Source organism: Chelonia mydas, chromosome 8 (assembly GCF_015237465.2).
Source record: "Chelonia mydas isolate rCheMyd1 chromosome 8, rCheMyd1.pri.v2, whole genome shotgun sequence".
Taxonomy (NCBI): domain Eukaryota; kingdom Metazoa; phylum Chordata; order Testudines; family Cheloniidae; genus Chelonia; species Chelonia mydas.
The window spans coordinates 53,169,498-53,194,201 of record NC_057854.1 but is presented as its reverse complement, the minus strand read 5'-3'; the positions used below and the strand labels follow the sequence as shown (position 1 = coordinate 53,194,201).

General features: G+C 46.6%; 1 protein-coding gene across 8 annotated transcripts; it reads left to right on the top strand.

The window, feature by feature from the left end:
- LOC102944966 (2-5A-dependent ribonuclease) lies at positions 1–23,951 on the top strand. Of its 8 annotated transcripts, none has more exons than XM_037906994.2 (8): positions 47–248; positions 11,703–11,795; positions 16,244–17,908; positions 18,238–18,326; positions 18,788–19,005; positions 19,118–19,253; positions 20,770–20,930; positions 22,539–23,951. In XM_037906994.2, the coding sequence occupies exons 3-8, from the start codon at positions 16,459–16,461 to the stop codon at positions 22,675–22,677; spliced, it is 2,193 nt and encodes a 730-aa protein (XP_037762922.1). In that variant the 5' UTR covers positions 47–248; positions 11,703–11,795; positions 16,244–16,458; the 3' UTR covers positions 22,678–23,951. The 8 variants fall into 8 exon arrangements, 7 of the variants coding, with proteins under 7 accessions (XP_037762919.1, XP_037762922.1, XP_037762920.1 ...); XM_037906992.2 differs by lacking the exon at positions 11,703–11,795 and adding an exon at positions 2,367–2,721; XR_005226525.2 differs by lacking the exons at positions 47–248; positions 11,703–11,795 and adding an exon at positions 659–1,062 and having other exon boundaries at positions 22,539–23,030; positions 23,350–23,951.
- Positions 23,952–24,704: the final 753 nt, after the last annotated feature.

Here is a 24,704-nt window from a genome sequence, read left to right as displayed (position 1 = left end):
CCTTCCGAAGACACTGCAGGAGAAATGAAACTAAAATTCCTAGCTGAGCCCTTGGCGCGTCTCTTTCCTCCATTACTCTGTTTGCACTGTTTTTTCTCTCCTCCTCTCTCTGCTTTTTTCTTCTCCATCCCTTGCAGTCCAGCCCTCTGTTCTCCCTTCTCTTTGCTGAGCTGTGCAGCTAGAACTCTGAACAAACAACTAGGCAAACACTGCTGTGTGGGACCGCAGGTGTCTGAGAAAGAAGGGAGGTGAGTGACTGGTCTGTGGTGCCTTACTAAAGGAAACAAAAGGCGAGAAGGGCTAGGGGCAGACATGTCAACCCTGCAGGGGGGGAGGGGGGAATACAGAAATTGGGCTTATTTTTGACTTAATTGGCTTGTAGCTTGTTGCTTCTTCTTTTTTTGATCGGCTCCCGGCAAGCAGGGGCAAGATGGGGAGAGAGTCCGGGGCGCACAGCGGGCCCACCACAGTCCCAGACTGCATGCCGGGGGGGAATCTAGTCACCAGCGGCAGGGAGTTATATGGGCCCATGGTGCCCAGGCTCCAGGAATATTCAGGGCCGGGGGCCCAGCTCCACCAGTGTTTGGATCCGGGTCTCCCCCCACCCCAGGTCCTGCCTGAAGCATCAACCGGGCCCCACCTGCCGCTCCCCGCGCGCCTCCCCCAGGCTCTGGAGTGTCCCCGTCTGAGTCAAAGAGGGAGGCTGCCCTGCTGCTCCGCCCTGCTCCGCCTTGTCTGCGCTTCCGCGGGCTGCGCCGGCTTCCTAAGACACGAGCAGCGGCAGCCCTACCCCCGCGAAAGGCACTTCCGGCTGGGCGGCGGCTTGGCCTCACGCGCCTGAACAGCTGCTGGGCTTCGGCCAGTCTCTGACCCTGTGACCCGCGCCCCCAGCCGCCGCTGGGCGAGGGGCAGCCCCATCCCCCACTCCCAATGAGGCTACGGTGAGGGAAGGAGGCCACACATGATAGCAGCCCCCCGGCACGCACCACAGGGGAGGCAAGGGGGCTTCCTGGACCTGAGAGGGGGCCAAGGAGCAAGTGCAGTGACAGCGGTGGGTGCAGGGTAAGTGTGCTGTTGGGGTGAGGGGAAGAGGTGGGGTCCCTCCTCCAGAGCTTGCCGATGCCGGTGGGGAGAGGGCTGGGGGGAGTCCTCCTCTCTGGCCCTAGCCCTGGGGCAGCCTGTCTGCGCCCTAAGCTCCTCATCCCTGGCTCTGCCCTACCCCACCCCACCCCAGAGCCTGTGTCAGACAGAGCCTTCACCCCCTGCCCCCCAGCCCTGACCCTGCACCCCCTCTTGCACCCCAACCCCCTTCCCCAGACCCTGCACCCCAACTCCCTCCCAGAGCCTGACCTCTGCACCCCAGCTGCCTGCCCCAGCCCAGATCCCACACCCCAACTCCCTCCCAGAGCCCACCCCTGCACCTCCTCCTGTGCCCCAGCCCAGACCCTGCACCCAAACTCCCTCCCAGAGCCTGCCCCCTGCACCCCAACTGCCTGCCCCAGCCCAGATCCCACACCCCAACTCCCTCCCAGAGCCCACCCCCTGCCCCAGCCTGCACCCCAACCCTCAGCCCAGAGCCCACCCCAGCTCCTTGCCCCAGCCTAGAGCCTGCACCCAAATGCCCTCCCCCTCCCACACCAAACTTCCTCCCAGACCCTTAGGGACGTGCGTGGGGGGGGCATGACTTGGCCCCGTTCTGGGGACCACCAAAAATTATACAAACCTGCTGCCCCTGTTAGTCACATAGAGTGTTGGGATTCTTGGGGATTGCCTTGTTTTGAAATGGGATTAGCTTGATTTTTGGCTTATTGTGAAAGTCAGGGTGCTTATTTACCATGTGAAAGTTGGCAACTCTGGTTACGGGTGGTTGAAGGGATGGTTCAATTTTAGTCTGGCTGTATTACAAAGGCAAGGGGTGCAAGATGAGCCATAAGCAGAGGAATGATTAAATCCAGGAAGATAGTGATTCCTGTTTCCAAGGCAGTTAGTTGGGCCACAGTGACAGTATTTCCAGAGAAGATGCACACTGCTTAGGTCAGCCATTGTGCTCCCTCCCTTATCCTCCTGCAGCGGCTTTCGCTGTCCCTTTCTCACTGAAGGCCAGTGACATCTGAAAGTGGAGAGGCTAGACTGACACCATCCCACTCAATAAAGCTTTATCAGCATGATGAGTGTTGCCAAAGTGTTAAAAGGAGCCAGCACCTCAGGGATGTCAGAGCTGGGAGCCATCTGCCTGGAACAGGGCTTCCTGATGTGTTTGAGGTCTGATCCCCTATGTCCATTAGTCATTACTGCCCATACCTGAGGAGTTGAGAGGGTTCTCTGTCGCATGATGTTGTCTGTACTTTCTCTCCTCTTTCTCCTAGGGTTCAAGGACCGTTTTTTTCCTCATCACTCTTTAGTGATGAGTGCTCTATTGTTGCTGATAGCTGAAGGAGTTCTTCTCACACTCCCTCTTCTTTTGGATACTGTGGAAGCAGGTGTCTGTTTCAGGATATCCTCTGTCACGCTGGTTGCTCTGTCATTCATCTCTGAGTTTGCACTCTGCTTTAGACCTTCTACCTCCAGGTTACAGTCACTGCCCATGGATGTACGACCTGGGAGCTGGTAGGGACTTTAGCCCTTCCAGAATGTTAAGGATTGCAGTAATAAATAAAGGAAACACAGGGTTTGGAACAGAAGCTCGTCTGTCTCTATTAAAAGTGGACAAATTTAGCTATGGTACAAAATACTCATTAAAGCAATAGTAAACTTTTTTTTTTAACTCTAGCTCCCTCCCCCAATAAAAAACGGTGGCTATGCCCCTGCTGCTTCTCTATTTCATAGAATCATAGGACTGGAAAGGACCTCGAGGTCATCTAGTCCAATCCCCTGGACTCACGGCAGGACTAAGTATTATCTAGTCCTGACAGGTGTTTGGAGATTTTTAAGAGCAGGTTAGACAATGACAGAGATTCCACAACCTCCCTAGACAATTTATTCCAGTGCTTAACTTCCCTGACAGAAAGTTTTTCCTAATGTGCAACCTAAACTGCCCTTGCTGCAATTTAAGCCCATTGCTTCTTGTCCTCTCTTTAGCGCTTAACAAGAACAATTTACCTCCCTCCTCCTTGTAACAACCTTTTATGTACTTGGAAAGTGTTATCATGTTCCCCTCTCAGCCTTCTCTTTTCCAGACTAAACAAACCCAATTCTTTCAATCTTCCCTCATGGATCATGTTTTCTAGAGTTTTAATCATTTTTGTTGCTCCTATTTGCAATTAAGTCCCAGGTAACTTCAGTTTCTGCCAGGGTTCCAGGCCTGTGAGCTGCTGCAATTCCCAGAGATGGCCACAGGGTGTAGGACAGGGGTGGCCAACCTGTGGCTCCGGAGCCACATGTGGCTCTTCAGAAGTTAATATGCGGCTCCTTGTATAGGCATCGACTCTGGGGCTGGAGCTACAGGCGCCAACTTTCCAATGTGCCGGGGGGTACTTACTGCTCAACCCCTAGCTCTGCCACAAGCCCTACCCCCACTCCACCCCTTCCCACCCCCTCCCCTGAGCCTGCCATGCCCTCGATCCTCCCTCTCCCCCCCAGAGCCTCCTGCACGCCACAAAACAGCTGATTGGCAGGTGTGGGGAGGCGCTGATCGGCTAGGCTGCTGGTGGGCGAGAGGTGCTGGGAGCGGAGTGGGGAGCTGCTGACCTATTACTGTGGCTCTTTGGCAATGTACTTTGGTAAATTCTGGCTTCTTCTCAGGCTCAGGTTGGCCACTCCTGGTGTAAGGCAAGTGGCTTGGTGAAGAATCGTTCTAGCAGCTGAGGAGGTGTGATGAGCTCTGAGAAACACCACATGGTCCTGAAGACCTGGGTGCCTCTCAGCTGTGCTCAGCAGGAGCTTGGGGGAAGGGGAGGTGATGCCTGTACCTGGTGTGACCGTTTAGGCCTCTCTCAGTACAGGCGTCACCTCCTAAGCTGCTGCTGAGCACATCTACACTCAACGCAGGCAAAATAGAGGCCAGTCCAGGCCCTTCCTGGGAGAGATCCTAAACAAGGTGTTTTACCTTGTACTTACACAGTAGAATACTCCTCCAGCATGAGAAGAAGCAGTGAATGGAGATGAGGAGGGAGAGTAGGAGGAAGAGAGAACTGTCAGGTTGGGGAGAGGAACGATTTGACATAGTCAAGTGACACTTTTTCCAGTCATGCACGTGCTGGGCCCAGGCACTAAATAGTTTGAAGCCTATTTTGCTGAATTTCAGGCACTTTTCTCTGCCTCTTCCTCAAAAAGAAAAAATCACCTCACACTCAGCAGAATATGCACACAACCCTCCAGAGCTTGGGATCTCATCAGCTAGATCTCAGCTTAGTTAGAAAATGTCCGTTGAAACCATTTTCAGATGTTGACAACTCTGGCTAGTGTGTATAAAGTGCTTTGATGGTTAAAGGTGTTAGATACGGTAAGTGCTACATGCTGCCACTAGTGGGCATATCTAAACTAGATGGTAGGACTTCTTTGGCTAGAGTTAGGGTTCCCAAGGTATGGCTTACGGGGTTATGGTTAGGGTACCATATAATAGGACTACTAGGGATAGGGACAGGGTTCCAGATCGTGGGGCTCTTGGGCCTTGGGTTTTGGTTCCAAAACATAACACTCCAGGCGCTAAGTGTAGGTTTCAAAGGGTAGGGCTCCCCAGGCTAGAGTTAAGGTTCCAAAGGTTATGGCTCCACGTGCTAGGGTTAGGCTTCCAGAGGCTAGGGCTCCCCGGGCCAGGGTTAGGGTTCGGAAGGGGAGGGCTCCCCGGGCCAGGGTTAGGGTTTCTGAGACTAGGATGCCCTGGGCTAGAGTTAGGGTTCCTATGGGTATGGTACTTGCAGCTGGGGTTATGGATTCTATGGGTGGAGCTCCCAGCCCTAGGGTTAGGGTTCCTGTGGGTCAGGCTCTCTGCCCTAAAGTTAGCATCTCTAGGGATAGGGCACTTTGAGCTAGGGTTTGGGTGGCTATGGATAGGGTACTTGGAGCTAGGGTTAGGGTTTCTATGGTAGGGTTCGCACCCTAGCATTTGGGTTGCTATGGGTTGTAGCCTGAACTGTAGCTTATGTATTAATTACATGGATTTCTTAAGACTCCCCAGTTATCACTTTGTGGGTTGACAGGATCTTGTCCCATGATCAGGCCCAGTATTATTCAAATTATTATATAGTTGGGAACCCTAATGTGCGCAGTTGGAACACGCACACTATAGGAACTCTTCTGTATTTAAAAATAGTTTATTAATACATTTAGCACAGTCACAAACACCCCAACTCAGTAAGATAGGGATACTACAGAATGTACATCTGCACATCCATATACTCCCACAATCCGTTGTGAAACAATCTGAAATGTTAGCCATCATCTTCCTCATCACCAGTGGCCATCATTCTGGCACCTCCCAAGGACTACATCTCTTTCTCCTATGGCCCCTAGGCTGGGATGCAACTTTTATAATATGATATGCTGACACTGCTATGTTTGATGCATATTCAGTAGGGGTATTTCCCTTTTTCCTTATTTGTATATCCTCACCTTACTAATTTTGGTGTGTCCTTCTCGTATAGGTTAGTATATCAAAGATCTTAACTTATTATCATATATGTCAATCCATTACCATGGGCCTCTTGTGGTTAGGTATCTACAGATGTAGCTCTTGTACCTGTTAAGTACATCAGTTTGTTGCCATGACACTCTTGTAGTTGGGTCCTGTTCCTGTGGTCAGAAATTCCTCTTAAACACTCTATGTTCAGCTCCCCAATACTTGGGGTTGCCATTGGGCCGTTTATCTGTGCAAAGTTTATCTGTTCAAAGCTCATAGGCCTAAAGCCTTATGCTAACTTGCTGAAGCTAATCTCTTACAGGATACAGGCCTGTAGATTTCTTGCATTACTGCTGAATATAACGCAAAGCAGTGAATATAATAAAGGCAATCTAGCCCAGTGGGCTACAGGGTAGGGTACTTGGAGCTAGGTTTATGTGGCTATGGGTAGGGTCTTTAGAGCTATGGTTTGGTTGGCTAAGGTTAGGATACTTGGCATTAGGGTTCCTGTGGGTATGGCTCCCCACCCTAGTCTTAGTGTTTCTATTGGTAAGGTTAAGGGAGCTAAGGTTACAGTTGATAAGGGTAAGGCTCCCTGCCCTAGTATTAGGATTTTTATGGGTAGGGCTCCGCATCCAAGGGTTAGGGTTCCTATTGATTAAGGCTGCTTTCCCGAGGGTTAGAGTTCCTAAGGGTATCGTACTTGGAGCTAGGGTAAGGGTTCCTATGGATAGGTCTTCCCTCCTCCCCCAGATTTAGGGTTCCTATGAGTGGGTCTCTTCCCTGCCCCCAGGGTTAGGGTTCCTAAGAACACAAGAACAGTCACACTGGGTCAGACCAAAGGTCCATCTAGCCCAGTATCCTGTCTTTCGACAGTGGCCAATGGCAGGTGCCTCAGAGGGAATGAACAGAACAGAACCGGTAATCATCAAGTGATCCGTCCCCTGTCGCCCATTTCCAGCTTCTGGCAAACAAAGGCGAGGGACACCCTAGCTGGGCAGGAATGGACCTATTCTCCATGAATTTATCTAGTTCTTTTTTGAATCCTGTTATAGTCTTGGCCTTCACAACATCCTCTGGCAAGGAGTTCCTCAGGTTGACTGTGCATTGGGTAGGGGTCTCTTCTCTCCCCCCCCCCCAGTGTTAGGGTTCCTATGGGTAGGGCTCCTGCCCCCCCAAGTTAGGGTTCCTATGGATAGAATAAATGGGGCTATGGTTACGGTTGCAATGGGTGGGGTACTTGGAGCTAGGTTTGGGATTCCTATCAGTAGGCCTTCCTGGGCTAGGGTCATAGATTCATAGATATTAAGGTCAGAAGGGACCATTATGATCACCTAGCACAATGCAGGCCACAGCATCTCACCCAGCCACTCCTGCAATAAACCTCTCACCTATGTCTGAGCTATTGAAGTCCTCAAATCATGGTTTAAAGACTTCAAGGGGCAGAGAATCTTCCAGCAAGTGACCCATGCCCCATGCTACAGAGGAAGGTGAAAAACCCCCAGGGCCTCTTCCAATCTGCCCTGGAGAAAAATTCCTTCCCGACCCCCAATATGGCGATCAGCTGAATTCTGAGCATGTGGGCAACATTCACCAGCCAGATACCCAGGAAAGAATTCTCTGTAGTAACTCAGATTCCACCCCATCTAACTTCCCATCACAGGCCATTGGGCCTATTTACCGTGAATAGTTAAAGATCAATTAATTGCCAAAATCATGTTATCCCATCATACCATCTCCTCCATAAACTTATTGAGTTTAATCTTGAAGCCAGATAGGTCTTTTGACCCCACTGCTCCCCTTGGAAGGCTGTTCCAGAACTTCATTCCTCTGATGGTTAGAAACCTTTGTCTAATTTCAAGTCTAAACTTCCTGATGGCCAGTTTATATCCATTTGTTCTTGTGTCCATATTGGTACTGAGCTTAAATAATTCCTCTCCCTCTCCGATATTTATCCCTCTGATATATTTATAGAGAGCAATCATATCTCCCCTCCACCTTCTTTTGGTTAGGCTAAACAAGCCAAGCTCCTTGAGTCTCCTTTCATAAGACAGGTTTTCCATTCCTCGGATCATCCTAGTAGCCCTTCTCTGTACCGGTTCCAGTTTGAATTCATCCTTCTTAAACATGGGAGACCAGAACTGCACACAGTATTCCAGATGAGGTCTCGCCAGTGCCTTGTATAACGATACTAACACCTTCTTATCTCTACTGGAAATACCTCGCCTGATGCATCCGAAGACCGCATTAGCTTTTTTCATGACCATATCACATTGGCTGCTCATAGTCATCCTGTGGTCAGCCAATACTCCAAGGTCCTTCTCCTCCTCCATTACTTCTAATTGATATGTCCCCAGCTTATAACTAAAATTCTTGTTATTAATCCCTAAATGCATGACCTTACACGTCTCACTATTAAATTTCATCCTATTACTATTACTCCAGTTTACAAGGTCATCCAGATCCTCCTGTATGATATCCTGGTCCTTCTCTAAATTGGCAATATCTCCCAGCTTTGTGTCATCCGCAGACTTTATTAGCACACTCCCACTTTTTTTTGGTGAGGTCAGTAATAAAAAGATTAAACAAGATTGGTCCCAAAACCAATCCCTGAGGAACTCCACTGGTAACCTCCCTCCAGCCTGACAGTTCACCTTTCAGTATGACCCGCTGTAGTCTCCCCTTTAACCAATTCCTTATCCACCTTTCAATTTTCTTATTGATCCACATCTTTTCCAGTTTAACTAATAATTCCCCATGTGGCCTCATTAAAGACTGAGGCAAAGTATTTGTTTAGATATTGGGCCATGCCTAGATTATCCTTAACCTCCACTCCATCCTCAGTGTTTAGCGATCCCACTTCTTCTTTCTTTTTCTTCTTATGTATATGGCTATAGAACCTTTTACTATTGGTTGTAATTCCCTTTGCAAGGTCCAACTCTACTTGACTTTTAGCCTGTCTCACTTTATCGCTACATGTTCTGACCTCAATAAGGTAGCTTTCCTTGCTGATCCCTCCCATCTTCCACTCCCTGTATGCTTTCTGCTTTTTCTTAATCACCTCTCTGAGATGCTTGCTCATCCAGCTTGGTCTACAACTCTTGCCTATGAATTTTTTCCCCTGTCTTGGGATGCAGACTTCTGATAGCTTCTGCAGCTTTGACTTGAAGTAATCCCAGGCCTCCTCTGCCTTTAAATCCATAAGTTCTTCAGTCCAATCCACTTCCCTAACTAATTTCCTTAATTTTTGAAAGTCAGCCCTTTTGAAATCAAAAACCCTAGTCGCAGATTTATTTTTGTTTATCCTTCCGTTCAGTTTGAACTGAATTAGCTAATGATCCTTGAACCAAGATTATCCCCTACAACCATTTCTTCTATGAGGTCCTCGCTACTCACCAAAACCAAATCTAAAATGGCATCCCCTCTTATTGGTTCAGCAACTACTTGATGAAGGAATCTATCAGCTATTACATCAGGAAAATTGAGCCCCATTATTACTGGTATCAGAGTAGCAGCTGAGTTAGTCTGTATCCGCAAAAAGAAAAGGAGGACTTGTGGCAGCTTAGTCTCTAAGGTGCCACAAGTCCTCCTTTTCTTTTTATTATTATTACTAGCACTTGTCCTCCAGTCTATGTCTGGGAAGTTAGTCTCCCAAACTAACAAATTTATTTGAGCGTAAGCTTTCGTGAGCTACAGCTCACCTTTCGTAGTGATGATCAAGGTGGGCCATTTCCAGCAGTTGACAAGAACGTGTGAGGAACAGTAAGGGGCGGGGAGAATAAACATGGGGAAATAGTTTTACTACAAAAGATTTTTTTTCTCTCCTGCTGGTAATAGCTCACCTTACCCGATCACTCTCGTTACAGTGTGTATGGTAACACCCATTGTTTCATGTTCTCTGTGTATATAAAATCTCCCCACTATATTTTCTACTGCATGCATCCGACGAAGTGAGCTGTAGCTCACGAAAGCTTATGCTCAAATAAATTTGTTAGTCTCTAAGGTGCCACAAGTACTCCTTTTCTTTTTACTTGCTTATAAAATCAGACACAAAAATACAAAAGTGTCACGGCACACTCTTACTGAAAAATTGCTTGCTTTCTGATTTTTACCATATCGTTATAAAATGAATCGATTGTACTTACGTTTCAGTGTGATACTTAAGCCTGTTTTTCATTTGTGAGCCTTGTCTGAAGCCAGGGCCCTGGGGGACAGGTCGGAAGCCTGAGGCCTGCCTCCTGGGGCTGAAGCATGTAATTTAGCTTTGCAGAGTCCCTTGTGGTATTAAGCCCCAGACAATTGCCCTGTTTGCCCCTCCCCCCCCACCCCAATGTCATCCCTAAACTCATCTCATGACCCCCCTGGGCGTTGCAACCCTCAAATTGAGAAAACACTGATCTAAATGAGTCGAGTACATCCCAGAAGATCTCTATGTACGTATCCCTGGTTGAGAACCACTGTTCTAGAGTATCTTGCCATTTGTACTTCTGGCTACATGTTTTTTTAGACAGTCATGACTCTGGCAGGTAATTTTCACTGTTTTGTTTTAACTGACAGGCCTTACATATACTGATAGTTGGTAACCTTTGCTGAATCTATGTTGGAGCTAGTGTGGCTGTCTGTCATGTCATCTCTAGATTAGGGAAGGGCTTCAGACATGGCAGAATTGTGTGCAGTTCCACTTGGGTGGTGGAAGGAGAAGTTTCAGAATTCACCCCCCTGTTGTAACCTTTGATTTATATTGTCCCAATTAGTACTTTAAAGATAAGGAATAAAACCAATTTGAATTCTTTATGGTTCAAGCCTCCAGGGCAATTACAGATTATTTAATTTAGTGGAGGACTGCGAATGACACAGTGAGAGATAAAATCAAAGACTTGATTTAAAATAAAATAATGAATATAAGTACACACTGTATATCATACTTACATTTTAAGATGAAATGATGCATGCAGGGCTGATTAATCCCTGGATGGGAAGAATGGGTATAATTTTTTTTTCTAACAGTACCTTGATGGTGGATGGGTGCGCCAATCTAAAATCGGCATGCTACATTTTTCCTAACCAATTATAATTAATTAACATTACCCTTTACCATATTTATATTTCCACTACTATAATGAAATATACTGTAATTTTTTGTCTATTTAATATGAAGTATTGTCTTAATTAGCATCTGCATAAATGCTAAGCTAACAATCAGTATAGATCGTGTTTTTCAAAACATTTACATTTTATTTAAAACGCTTGTAAAAACCAGTTAGGACCAAAACATGTTTACAACATGACATAGGGCCTCTCTTGACTATTGTCAAACCTATTTTTAGGAAATACATTTTTGGGGCCACTTACATTCAGGGGGCGCTCTAGCAATTTTGCCACCCCAAGCAGTCGCCACCGAATTGCCACCACGCCAAAAGCGGCGGAGCTGCCCCCCAAAAGCCGGAGCTGTGGGAAAAGCGGTGGAGCTGCCGCCGAATTGCTGCTGTGGGACACGGACCGCCGACCTATTCTAATTGCCGCCCCAAGCACCTGCTTGGAAAGCTGGTGCCTGGAGCCGGCCCTGCTTACATTTCAATATATTTCTTTAAGCAAGCACCATCTTTATACATGACACAATCCCTCCTTTGGTGCAGCTGATCCTCTCTTCTTGCACCTGTGAGGCCCAGCTCCTGAGCCCCAGCTTGCAGAGGGATAGGAGCAGATCCACAGGCCATTCCCCGCCAGGGAAAAGGGTGCAAAGTGTCGCAGATACTACTAGAGACCTGAGGCTGCAGTAACTATTGTGGAGAGGCCCCATTGCAGCTCCTTGTCTTCAGGAAGGAATCCATGCCTTTCTATCCCCACAAAACCATCCTACACAACGACCTGAAATCTGGATTTAGTGTGTATCTGGTGCCGGAAGAAAATTGCCTCTAGGTGTAGAAACATGTAAATAGTCCATTAGAATTATCTGTTACATGTCGTAGGAAAAATATCACAGAAAAGTCCTTATGTTCACATTTACCTTCTCCCATCGACCTCCCCCTGCAGTTGTGGTCCTCCCCCCCAAACCCATTCCTGTTCATGCTGTTTCTCATTCCCCTCATTTACACTTTCATTTTATCCACTTCTTACTGTCTCTTTTCCTCTCTCCCATGCCCAGCCCTCTATTCCTCACCCCTTCTTTGCCCAGTTGAGCTGAGCTGTTTGTCTGGAACTCTGGTTGCTAATTGCAGATCTCTGATGTAGTAACAAGGTGAGTGCTTGGCATATGGGTTCAGCCTGCAGGGACACAGCAGACAGGGAGGCAGGTCGGGGCTGTGGAGATGCTGGGCAGCAAGTACCTCCATCCTCAGGAGAAAGGGTGTGGGGGTGAGTTACTAGTTTTGCTTCCTTGCTGCTAATGACAGCAGCTGCTTGTGACGGTGTTGTGCCCATTGTGTTTTGCTCACTGAAATACAAAGGGAAAGGACCTAAGGGGGACTGAGAGCAACTGTGTGAAGTGCAGTAGGATGTCAGAGTTGGCAGCAGGGCTTGTAGCCTTCACAACTTCAACAGCTTAGTCTTACTCATGATATCGCTTTGTACGCCAGCCCCGCTCACAGCTTTTGGCATACAGGGTGTGCTGGGAGAATGCTGTGCCCAAGTGATATGCAGGGGTCTACAGGAGGCAGCTGCGAGTCAGAGTACCACTGAGGCTGCTCTGACTTACGTCAGGCACAGTCCCACAGATCAGGGGAGCAGAGAAGTGAGGTAAGACATTTGTACCTCTCCCCTGTGGCTTGGCTCTGCTCTAAGCACATCTTGGTTGGACAGAGGCCGTGTCTTCTCCATGTTTTGATCTAAAGGGCGTTGTACACTGCAGGTGGTACTAGAATTAACACAGAGAAACCTCATCATCAGCGTCAGCATCAAGAAGGATAAATAGGGACCAAGGTAGAGCCCTGCAGTGAGAATGGGGTCCTGCAGAACCCACTGCCATAAAGTGGGAGTGAGTAAAATGTACTCCTATAGCCCGATATAATGTGGTGCGATATAATGCGAATTTGGATAGAACGCTGTAAAGCAGCGCTCCGGGGAGTGGGGCTGCTTTACCTTGTTATATCCAAATTTGTGTTACCGCAAGTGGTTCCTCTGCGCCCCCCCTTTACTTGCTGAGGCCCCCTCACCCCAGCTCTCCTCTGCCTCCTCCCACGAGCATGCCGCAGCTCCGCTTCTCCTCCCTCCCAGACTCACTGATTGGTGCAGCAATCCTGGGAGGGGGGAGAAGCTGACCTGCAGCGCACTCGTGGGAGGAGGCGGAGCGGAGGTGAGCTGGGGCGGGGGGGCCGCAGCAAGTAAGGGGGCGGGTGCAGAGTAACCGCTCCCCGCCCCAGCTCGCCTCTGCCTCCTCCTCTGAGCACGCTGCTGCCACTCCGCTTTCCCCCCGCCCCTCCTTCCAGGCTTCCCGCACCAAACAGCTGATTGGTGGCAGCAAGCCTGGAAGGGAAGGGGGAGAAGCGGAGCGGCGGCAGCGCACTCAGGGGAGGAGACAGAGGTGAGCTGCGGTGGGGAGCGGTTCCTCTGCGCCCGCCCCCTTACTTGCTGCGGCCCCCCCGCCCCAGCTCACCTCCGCTCCGCCTCCTCCCAGGAGTGAGCTGCAGGTCTGCTTCTCCCCCCTCCCAGGCTTGCCGCACCAATCAGCGAGCCTGGGAGGGAGGAGAAGCGGAGCTGCGGCACGCTCATGGGAGGAGGTGGAGGTGAGCTGGGGTGGGGGGCCTCAGCAAGTAAAGGGGGGGCGCAGAGGAACCACTTGCGGTAACACGAATTACCGTAGTCTTTTTTTTTTTTTGCCCACACAATCCCACCCGCAACAAAGTACACCTCTACCCCGATATAACGCAGTCTCACCTATAATACATTAAGATTTTTTTGGTCCCTGAGGACTGTGTTATATCGGGGTAGAAGTGTACTTTGTTGCGGATGGGATTGTGTGGGCAAAAAAAAAGACTACGGTAATTTGTGAGGAAACAAAATGCAAGTTTAGCTACACCTGCTGTTTAAGTTGACCTTATTATTGATCACTTAGTTTGAGCCTCTTTTTACAATTTATGTCAAAAACCTAGCGCTGTGAGCAATTTTTCCATTAAATATTTTTCAAAACCAACAATAAGCCTGACATATACATAACTTGAATGGTTACAATGGTATATATTTTCATGTGCTATAATATATATTCTGCTTACTGTATTTTTCACTCCATGCATCTGATAAGTGGGTTTTAGCCCTTGAAAGCTTATGCCCAAATAAATTTGTTAGTCTCTGAGGTGCCACAAGGACTCCTTGTTGTTTTTTTTCCCTAAGATATGTAGTAACCCTTTCCCTCATTTTGAGAGAGAGTGGCAGCACCGCCTGAAAAAGCAGCATGTTTGCTAACTCCCACAAACACCTGCCCTCTATGACATGAATCAGGAAAAGAGGGCAGAATAGAAGCATGTTGTCAGTAGGACTGGGCCGGTGCTCAATAAGGAAACTTCTGAATCTTTGTTCTACCCTTTTTCAAGACTCTCTTGTTTTTCCCCCTTTTATATGTTAAGACTCTTGGTAATAGTTCCTCTAACAAGGCTGTAGCTTTTTTTGGTGGCTCGGAGAAGAGCCTTTTATTTTTACAGTATGTCTCAAAAGATGTAGAAAATGAGTATTGTGAAGTAACTCAAACATATGTAAGCAACTTAATTATACATTTAAAAAACTTTTAAACAAAAACTGTGATAAGTGATTCGATTCATTTGGTTTTCTCAGAAGACAAGCTTATGTGAATTAAACTTTTCCTGTAATTAAGACTTTGCAGCTTTTCTGCCAGTTTCCCTTTGAAATCATTCTTTTCTGTCAGATCCACAAACAAGCCCAGAAGGAGCTAGTCCTTGGTAAAAATGTTTAACAACTGTCACCTTTGACAGTTAGGCTGAATTTTATTGTTCTGTAACCGTTATAACCTCTCTTTAAAGGGGAAAAGAGGTTATTACTTTTGTTACTCGGTTTCTTTTCCTTCATAAGACAGAACAACAACAAACCTTAACTGAATAATATACTCTTTGATTCTGAAGAGTATTCATTAGACACCTTTTTAATTACATATTGTCCCATTTTTCCATCCTCGCATATAATGCTGTAAACCCTTACTCGCATTTTGATTATGATACGCCTAAATTTTAAACGAATGGCCCATTTTATATCTCGGGGGACAAACAGTCTTAAATGTGCCCACTATTCTTAAAGACTTTCTGACAATTGCCTGTCAGTGATAGGTGTGCCTCCAGACCCTGAATTCCTTCCTGATTGACCCCAGAAAATGATGAAAGGGTCAAGAAAGTCTAACGGACAAATACGGGCTTCTCACTAGGCAGAAAGGGGGCAGAGGTAAGGTGGGACTTTTTGTCTAATACTGCTTTCTGACTGGTCTCTTCACTGGGCTAAGGGCATAGCCACCTATCCAAAACTGAATGGTGTAATAGATATGTGTATACTTATATTCTTCAACAAAGAACAGGAAGCATCAGGTATTTGGTGCATATAATGAAGGCCATGTGTATTTTGCAGCAAGTTTAACCTAAATTTCACAGCAAGACCTATGGTTTCTTTGGCACTATAGTGCTAACTTCTGGAGTGAACTGAAAATTCTGCAGCAGCATCTGGAGAATGTAAAAGTTACAGAGAAGCACAGTAGCTGGATCTTTCTAATACACTTACTGGGGGTGAATAGTTAAATGTCCTCATTACGTTCCAGAGGCACCATCCAATTAAGATCAGCTTCTATTCAGATCATATTTGAAAGGTTCTCTTCAGAGTCATGATGACTAGAAACTTGTGTTTTGAAAATTTAAGATTGGAATCTCCTGCACTCTTCTGTACAGAGAGTAATTCTGTAGGAACACAAGCAGCTTCAGAACTGAAGAATACACAGAGCTATATTTATATAACCCAAGTACCCTCAACATCTAATGACAAACACCCTTCTTGGGGTGTCTTCTCCCCATTGACAAGAACACCCAAGAGTACCGGGTGTGTGCCTAAAGGTACAAACTACTCTTTCCACCCCTACCAATTCATTATGATTGTCAATCTCTACTGATAAGAAACTCAGAACCAAATTAGCAGGGGCTGTTGCATGTGGACCCAGAGAACATCTGATATAATCCCCCTTCACACACACTCACACTCACTCACTCACTCCTGGCTCTGAAAACCATGTGGTGTAATCTTCAGTGTCCTGTCTCTTACTGATCCATAGACTGTCACTAAAGCTGTGAGTTTGTCATGGAAGTCATGGCTCCGTGACTTTCCATGACCTCTATGACTTCTGGAGTGGCTGGTGCGGCTGGCTCCGGGGCTGCCCAAGCAGCTCAGGCAGCCCCTGGGCCTGTCACACCAGCTGCTGCTGGGGCAGTCTTGGACCACAGTCCCCCGGGCTGCCCCCCTCCCCCCCCATGAGCAGCCCCAGCCCCACCACAAGCACCCGCAGCACTCCCAAGATTTAGTCAGGGGTATAGTACAAGTCATGGACAGGTCACAAGCCATGAATTTTTGTTTACTACCCATGGCCTGTCCATGACTTTTACTAAAAATACCCGTGACTAAAATGTAGCCTTAACTATCACCTATCAAGCACAATTGTAAAGTCTTAAGAGTCAGTAAACAGGTTTGTTTTCTCTCTTTGCTAATCAGGTGGAATATGTGAAGCATAGAGCCCTTGGAGCTGGGTACACTTCAACTACACTTGGTGCACTTCATCAGCAAAACTCCATTCATGTCCTGACAACAAAGGCACTGACCAATCCGTGCCTTCCATCTTAAAGGAGAGCCCAGGAAGTACATTTTATTGAAGAATCTCCATCTGAAATGGACACGGAGCAAGAGCACAGCCACTTATCTTAACAGTGATGGAGGCCACTGGTAACAGCCAGGAAGAGGTATTGACCTCTGGAAATGAAACAGCAGCAGACAAAGCCTCTCTGCTAAACGATGCTGTCCGAAACCATTCAATAGAGAAAGTCCGGGAGCTGTTGGCGGAAGGAGCAGATGTTAATTTCAAGGTAGGAGGTGGTTGGACACCTCTGCACAGCGCTGTACAGGTTGATCAGGAAGAGATTGTTGATCTTCTGCTGGAGAAGGGTGCTGATCCATGTGCTAGGAAGCAAAATGGTGCCACTCCCTTTCTTGTAGCAGGGATAGTGGGAAATGTGAGACTTTTAGAGCTCTTCCTTTCTAAGGGATCAGAAATCAATGAGTATGATGACAATGGTTTCACAGCCTTTATGGAGGCTGCTCACTATGGGAATGAGGAGGCCTTAAGATTCTTGTACAATAATGGGGCAGATGTGAATTTGCGGAGGGTGGTTAACGAGGAGAAAAGAACACTGAATAAAGGTGGGGCAACAGCCCTGATGGATGCTGCCAAGGGGGGCCATCTCTCAGTCGTAAAAATTCTTGTCAGTGAGATGAAGGCTGACATGAACATCTGTGACAACCAGGGCAGGAATGCTTTAATCCATGCCTTCCTTCCAAGAGATAACAAGACAAGGGAGTCAATTGCCCCAGTTGTTCATTTCCTGCTGGATTGTGGTGTTGAAGTGAACAGAAGAGATGAACATGGGAAAACTACGCTCATCCTGGCAGTTGAGATACAAAGTCTGGATTTGGTGAAAGCTTTATTGGAGAAGAATGAAGTTGACACCAATGATGCTGACAGAGAGGGCAAAACAGCACTGGTGATAGCTGTAGAGAAAAACTATTACGAAATAGCAAAGCTACTGTGTGAAAAAGGGGCAAGGACTGACCTTGGGGACCTTATTGGGATTGTCAATAGGAAATACAATAAGAAAATGGCAGATCTTCTTCGCCAGTACGGCGCCAAGGCTGGTCCAAGTCAACCTCAAGATTGGGAACCCACCAGCAAACGCTGGGGAGAGCAGCTGAAGGTTCTCTACAACATGTATCGTCCTATGATTGGAAAACTTAAAATCTTCCAACATAATGATTTCAGGATTCAGAGAACCTCCCAAGGGGGCATCTACCTGGGACTCTTTGATGAGAAGGAGGTGGCTGTGAAGATATTCTGCATTGGCACAGAAATTGCTAAACAAGAGAAAATGTGCCTTGAACAATGTCTGACCAGCAACCATTTAGTAAAGCTTTTTGGTGCTGAGGAAAAGAAACCCTGCCTGTACTTGTGCCTCTCGCTCTGTGAGAAGAACCTTGAAGAACACCTGAGTGCATCAGAGAATGAAGTGAATTGCAAGAGTGTTCTTAAGACACTCTTTGAGGCAGTTCAAGAACTACACATGTTTGGATTTGGCCATCAGGATCTACACCCACGTAACATTTTGATAGGTTAGCTTGTGTGTTCTTATCATTCTTACTCTATTCTCCTATTGCCCATAGTTGAGAAAGTGAGGCATTATAGAGCTGACCGTATACGTCAGCAATGTAGAGATCTTTTTGCACAGAGAGGGTGTGTGTGCATTCGTGCTTATGTAGTATAGCAGCCATAAGTATCACATTAGTTTTGTCCTCCTACTGAGAGATCAGGTCATCCAACTGAATAATCTACCAAAGAATTCTGGGGTCATGTGAATAATTCAACCAGGTACTAGAGAAAAGGAGCGCAACACACACATAAAGACAGACAACAGATTTAACTGTTCCTGTTATTTTGTCAGATGCTGCTGGTAAAGTTCGCTTAGCAGATTTTGATAAGAGCAAAAGATTGAGTGAAGGACAGAAGGATGTCATAATCAAAGACCTGAAGGTAACTTTCCATTAAACCAAAATTATGTTTCAGATTACCCCTCACACCTTTTCTGTCTTTTGCTCCCTTCTTTCTATTCATTTATTTTCTTTGCTTTCTTGGGGCGAATCAGCTGATCTTCCTGCATATTCAAAAGGAAATGTATAACAGCGTGGTTTCTGGAAATTCCCATAGCACAAGAGACCACAGTACAAGGAAGTGACAGTGATTAGGAATGAAGATTTTCTCCAAACCCTGGAAGTCTCTTCCTGATTTTGCTCTATGCTGTCAGTGTGGTGGGCTCTCTAATACAAACACTTCATGAAGTGATTGCTGCCATACACATACACACAAGTGTACACACAGTGTACTGATTTTACAATCAGTGTGCTGATTTTAGAAGATAGTTTGTCTGTCTCTGTTTCTTTTTGATGGGAAGTTGTGTGCCCTGGGGTGAAACAGCCATTTGTTCTCATGCTCAGGCGCTCAGAAGGCTGGTCCTGTATGTTGTTACACTGGGTAAGGTCCCCTTTGAGGAAAATGATAGAGACGATCTGGATGCAAGTTGTCCAGAGGATGTGCAGGACTACGTGGAGACTGTAGACCTAAGGGAAAGTCTGGTCTCCCCTGATGAAGGAATCCCAGTTGAAAACCTGCTGAGAGACTTGATCCAACATCCCTTTTTCTGGAGCAAGCAGACGTAAGTGCCATGAATGAAAATTACAAACCCTCAAACAGCAGATTTGCCGGCTGCCCCATTCTGTCAAGAATCAGTGCAGCAGGCCATCCCCAATGTGCCTTTGATTCCACAGCAGGTACAGGTTCCTGAGAGACATTGGGAATGAGAGCGATATCAAAACTCGCAACACCAAACATCACAACAACAAGAGTGAGATTCTGAAAGCTTTGAATTGTGATGAGCACCCTTTGCAGCAGTGGACTGAGCAGGTAAGCTGTTTTTGCTGTGGACGCACAAGGAGCAAGTTTTCTTACAGGACTTACAGGCCCCATTTTAAACCTTAACTGGAAGTGTAACTCCATCCCTATCCAGACAACGTGGGGGCAAAATCTAATCAAATCTAGGAGATTTAAAAATTACCGTCACTGACTGCTGGAGTGGTGTACACGGAGCTTCCAGAGAGTGGTTTGTAGACATCACCCTAGCGACTTGCTGCTTAAGTTGTGACCAGCCTTTTAAACGGAGAAGGTGGTTAGAGTAATTTTCCCTGTGTTGGACTGCAGCAGTGAGGGTGTGCAAAGGGAGGAGAAAAGAGAGAACTTGTTAAAAAGCATTTGAGCTTGGAAGGTGCTTGACTGCAATGGCAATGAGTGCAGTACAGAAGAATCTTAAACCTGGTCTACACTTAAAACTTTTATCTGGCTAAATAACTGTCGGCTAGGGCTGTTATTTTAGCTGATGTGTTTGTACTGGTATGAGCCCTAATGTGGACACAGTTACATCAGTATAAAGGTGCCTTATACAGGTACAGCCTATTTTGCTTCCAGAACCAGAATAAGCTGTACTGATACAAGGCACTTTTCTATGGATATAACTGTCCACAGCAGGGGGTAGGTTGCTGCTTTAATTATATCAATATAGTTAAAATGGCAAAACTTTCTAATATAGACAAACCTCTAGACAGCTTTCACTTATTTAATGAATTAATGTATAAAGACTAACATAGGCATCCATCCTAGGCCCCATGTGCCTCACAGTTTCAACACAGTAAAAAACCATAGCTACACAGTGTATCACCCAGATCCTCTGTCCAAGTTCTGTCCCCTTCAGACCTCTTCCATGGTGTACACGGGATGGAGGGCTGCCCTAATGGAGTAACTGAGGATTCCCCTTGGCCATAGAAATATCCAGGTATCATAAAAATGTTGTAATCAACTCCGTGACACCTGTTCCTAGCCTGCATGGTGTAGGGAGCATTCTTGAAGTGGAAATGCAGATGGCCAGGGTACTCTGAGCTCTGGCGATCCTCGGACAGTACTGTAGTCCACATGGACCTTTCCAAATAGTGCCGCAACTATGAGGGTGGAAAGGTGATACAAAACCACCTTTGTCCCTCTCACCCAATAGAACTCAGACACCGCGGAAGATCTAGCACTAAATCATGATGACAGCCATAATAATAATCATGCCTGTCTATCTCTCAGCCCTGCTTTTCCCCAAATGGCTGTGCAAAGAGAAGGGCATTTGGGAAAGAGATGCTTTGTGTCGTGAAGATTAACAAATCCACACCCTGGTGAACCCAGAGGGGAATCAAGCAAGATAAACCCATAGAAATTTTGTATGTTGTTAAGCATACATTTTAATATAAGTGCTATAAAATATTGCTCCATCTATGAGAAATGCATGTGTATGATATTTCTGCAGAGTGAGACCACTGCAGCCAGGGGAGGCTGTTGTTTTGTGATGTGTGAATGGGATGGAATAATCCAGAGTGTTTTATTTCAGATTGACAAATTGATTCTGGACTGCATGCTCAACCCCTTCAACAACAAGAACAAGAACAAGAACCAGAACCAGAACAAGAAGAAACAATATGAAAACTGTGTCACAGACCTACTGAAGTTCATCAGGAACATGGGCGAGCACTTTGATGAGAAGGAAGAAAAGTAAGTGATTGCTTCACAGTCTGTGCCAGGGATGAACAGTGCCTAGGAATCTTTGTCTGTCTGTAAAAGGCTGCAAGTCCCTGTAGGTGTAAGAGCAGGAATCCTTTCTTCAGAAGGACATGCTGCCATTCAAGGAGGGTAAAAATATGCAGGGTGTGGGGAAAAGACCGTTTCCCGGTACTCCAGCATGTTATAAACTAAAGCGTGTCCAGGTTATGAAAGATAGGCTCTCCAGCAGCACAGTGCTCTGCAGTTGCGTAGAATAATGTTATGTGGATACAGTGTATCGTATTATGAAAGTCCCAGTACTAACAATGGATAACCCCAGGCTCACCACCCAAAGGCAGTTTACACGATCAAGATGCTTCTGAACTAGTTTTTGGTTCCAAATCATCCCTGTAGTCGCACATTGATCAGCAGCTCTTGTTCCGTTGTGTTGTTTACCAGGCATCTCCAGAGAGGTAGTGTAACTATTTCCACATCCTCATGCTTTAGGAACAGGAGAAACACATGCTATAATCATAATATGGAAGAGCTTTGTGGGATAGATGATGATTCGGCTAATGCAATGGTGTGATGCTGCAGCAGGACATCTCTGAATATCAGCTGCCTGACCTTCTGTTTTCACCAGATGCTGGTGCTTCCTTCTGTGACAAACAGCCCCAGGATGGGCTGCTTGTACTATAGTTTTTTTCATTATTATATCCAACATTTAAAAAACTCATCTACCTACGTATTTCTCAAGCACTTATCTTTATAGTACTTAGGTGCCTTATCTATAAATTACGAAGCATCAGTCCTGCTGCTAAGGGATCATAATTCTCTCCTCCTACATGGGTCTGTCTTCACTGCAGGGTTAACTCGAGCTCTTACTCAGGTGTTGCCATTAGCCCCTCCTCCCATCCACAGATGAAATTCTGTTGCCCAAGTTCAGTGGTGCTTTCAGCCCATGCTCCTCTGCCCACTTTGCAGTGAGGAGTCAGGCTAAATTACTGCTGTGCTGATAGTCCTCCAAACCTTCCCACGGGGGCCCAGAAGGACAGACAAGTTCTCCCGCAACGCACTGGGGAAGAATCATAGAGCAGCTCTGCTTACTGCAGCACAAAGAGCCCTAGGATATGATTCCAGAAGCCCTAGTAACACACAGAGGGGAGTGCAACACCAGTGAGAACACGGTAACACAAGTGTGCTTTGCCACGTGGCTGCAGTGCTCACACCCTGTCTAGGTTAAGCCAGGTTCCAGTCACCCATGTTATATCTGCAGTGAAGACATGCCCTATTAAAGTGCTTTGATGATTGGACTGTATGAGGATTTTGAAAATAATGAGATAAATGGCCCCTCATCCATGAAGAGATTAGTCCCGTGGGATGGAGAAATAGAAGGATAGTGGGAGAGATTAGCAAAGGCATAATATGTCAGATCAGGGGGATAATGGATATTAATCATTTCTAGGAAATTCACTCTTGTTTTCAGAAAGCTGTTGAAATGGCTTTCACTGTATAGGGAAATAAATGGGGAAACCTGACCATTTGTTCTGATCCTTTGACACTTTTTAGCAGGGTAGGGGCTTCCCAAGTTAAAAATCAATTGTTGTTCTTCTGTTTCAGGGTCAAGGAAATAATCAAGGAGCCCTCGGAGTATTTCCTGCACCTGTTTCCAGAATTGACAGTTTATGTCTACAAGCGTTTACGTGGCATACAGCATCATAAGCATTTCCCAAGCCCTCAGTGTCTTTCTCAGCTGTAGCATGTTCTGTCGCTTCAGGTTATATGGCTGAATCCCATTGACTGACTTCCTTTTCAGGACCGTTTCGTTCAGCTGCCAAAAAGTGTCATACAAAGTGGGGAAGGGGCTGGGAGGGCAGAGAGTATTGGAATTTCAGTCAGTGGATCTGGTCTCTGGATTCAGCAGTAAAGCACTCAGCGGTAAAGATGCTATGTTTCAGTGGGGTCATGGAGGACAATTACATTGAGGAAAGTGCTAGAACTAAGTGCTAGAAGGGAAATGTAAGCTGGTGAAATGAGCAGAGGGTTGAGAAGTAGGCAGCCCTGAGTTCTAATCACAGCTGTACTACTGACTCACTATGTGGCTTTGGGAAAGTCACCCCAGTCTTCCCCTACTAATAGCCACCCATTGGTGTGCCCGCTGCACCCTTGCAGCTAACACCTCAGGAACTTCTGCTTAATGTGTGCTGCTTCATGGCATCTTGCCCTTGGGGGGCTGTTGGTCCGATTCCTACACTGAAGAGCTATCTTTTCTGAGAGATCCATCCATACTGGACAGATACATTGAGAACATACCTGGAATAAGAGTAGATTTAGATCTAGCAAGTCAGATATCAAGGATTGTTTAATCTCCCACCCAGGCACATAAAAGTGTGCAGGGGGCACACCAATGGGTGGCTATTACTAGGGGAAGACTGGGTGAATGAAGGACAACTAGAATAGCTGCCATGAAATATACAAGATCCTTAGAGAAAGTTTTGTCAATTTCAGCCTCTGCACTCTGCAGGACACCAACACCCACAAAACAAAAAGAGATCTGAGCCCCAATGTCCTAAGGACATTTCAGGTGTTTAATTCAATATATAAAGAGGATGGAATGAAAACTACTATTTCTTTCAAAGGAGGCACAATAATTTCCCTGAATATCCAGTTTTCCCCTTCAGTCCCTTTGTGGTTTTGTGTATGGGGCTATTTGCTTTCCCTGTGAATCTTTAGTTGTTTTACCAAAATTGCTTTGCCCAAAATAAACCCTGATCATCAGAACACATCTTCCCACCATGTTCTTCATGGTTTTTTTTTTTTTTTTTAAACAGTAACATTTCAAAGAGGATCTGCAAGCAGTTTGGACATCACAACCATGATCCTCTGCTGGGGAGGAAATGGGATAGATTTGAACTTGGAAATGGTTCCTGATTTTGATTGTATTTTTTGTGTATTCGCCTCATCCAGGGGGCAGAAAAGAATTGCCCAGGCTTTGGTACCCCCCCCCGCAACAACCTTGAGTGAAATTAACAAGGAAGCCAGAAATAGCACCTAATTCTGTCCTTCAGACCAGGTGGTGAACGGCTAAATTTAAACTGTTCTTATGCAGACAGCAGGCATCCTGGGGAGGCTTCTCCCTCAGCCAGTCCCCCTGCTCCAAGCTAGAGGGGAGCCGCTGCAGCCCCTGCTGAGGGGGCGGGAGCCTAGCCCTCTCGGGCAGCCTGGCTGGAGGAGGAGGGAGGACAGAAACCAATGTGACAGTGAGTTTTCCCCTTCCACTGGCTTTTATTAGCTCTGGATTTAAGCTGTGCAGTAAAATGCCTATTGTATTCTGCCCCTGCCTTGGTCTCACCTTCCCCCGGCCCCACCTCCAACAACTGTGAATGAAATTAACAAGGAAGCCAGAAATAGTCCCGAATGGCTGTTCAGACCCTGGAGCCAACAGCTAAATTTCAACTGTTCTTATGCAGGCAGCAGGCTACCTGGGGAGGCTTCTCCCTCAGCCAGTCCCCCTGCTCCCTGCTCCAAGCTAGAGGGGAGCCGCTGCAGCCCCTGCTGAGTGCGGGGGTCGGGGGAACGGGGAGCCTAGCCCTGTGGGCAGCCTGGCTGGAGAAGGAGAGGGAGACAAACAAACAAATGGGACAGAGAGTTTTCAGGCTTATTGCAATAGTAAAGTTTTATTCCAGACAGTACTGGTAGTAGACATACACACTGTAAGGAGAGTGATCACTTTAGATAAGCTATTACCAACAGGATAGTGGGTTTGTTTGGGGGGGGCGTGGGGGG

What these genes read in the sequence shown, in the direction of transcription:
- LOC102944966 (XM_037906991.2), top strand. Translation starts at nt 16,459, where the DNA reads ATGGAGGCCACTGGTAACAGCCAGGAAGAGGTATTGACCTCTGGAAAT. An exon ending in CCCACGTAACATTTTGATAG is followed by an intron (nt 17,909 to 18,237) that starts GTTAGCTTGTGT and finishes TTATTTTGTCAG; the next exon opens with ATGCTGCTGGTAAAGTTCGC. An exon ending in TGCAGCAGTGGACTGAGCAG is followed by an intron (nt 19,254 to 20,769) that starts GTAAGCTGTTTT and finishes GTTTTATTTCAG; the next exon opens with ATTGACAAATTGATTCTGGA.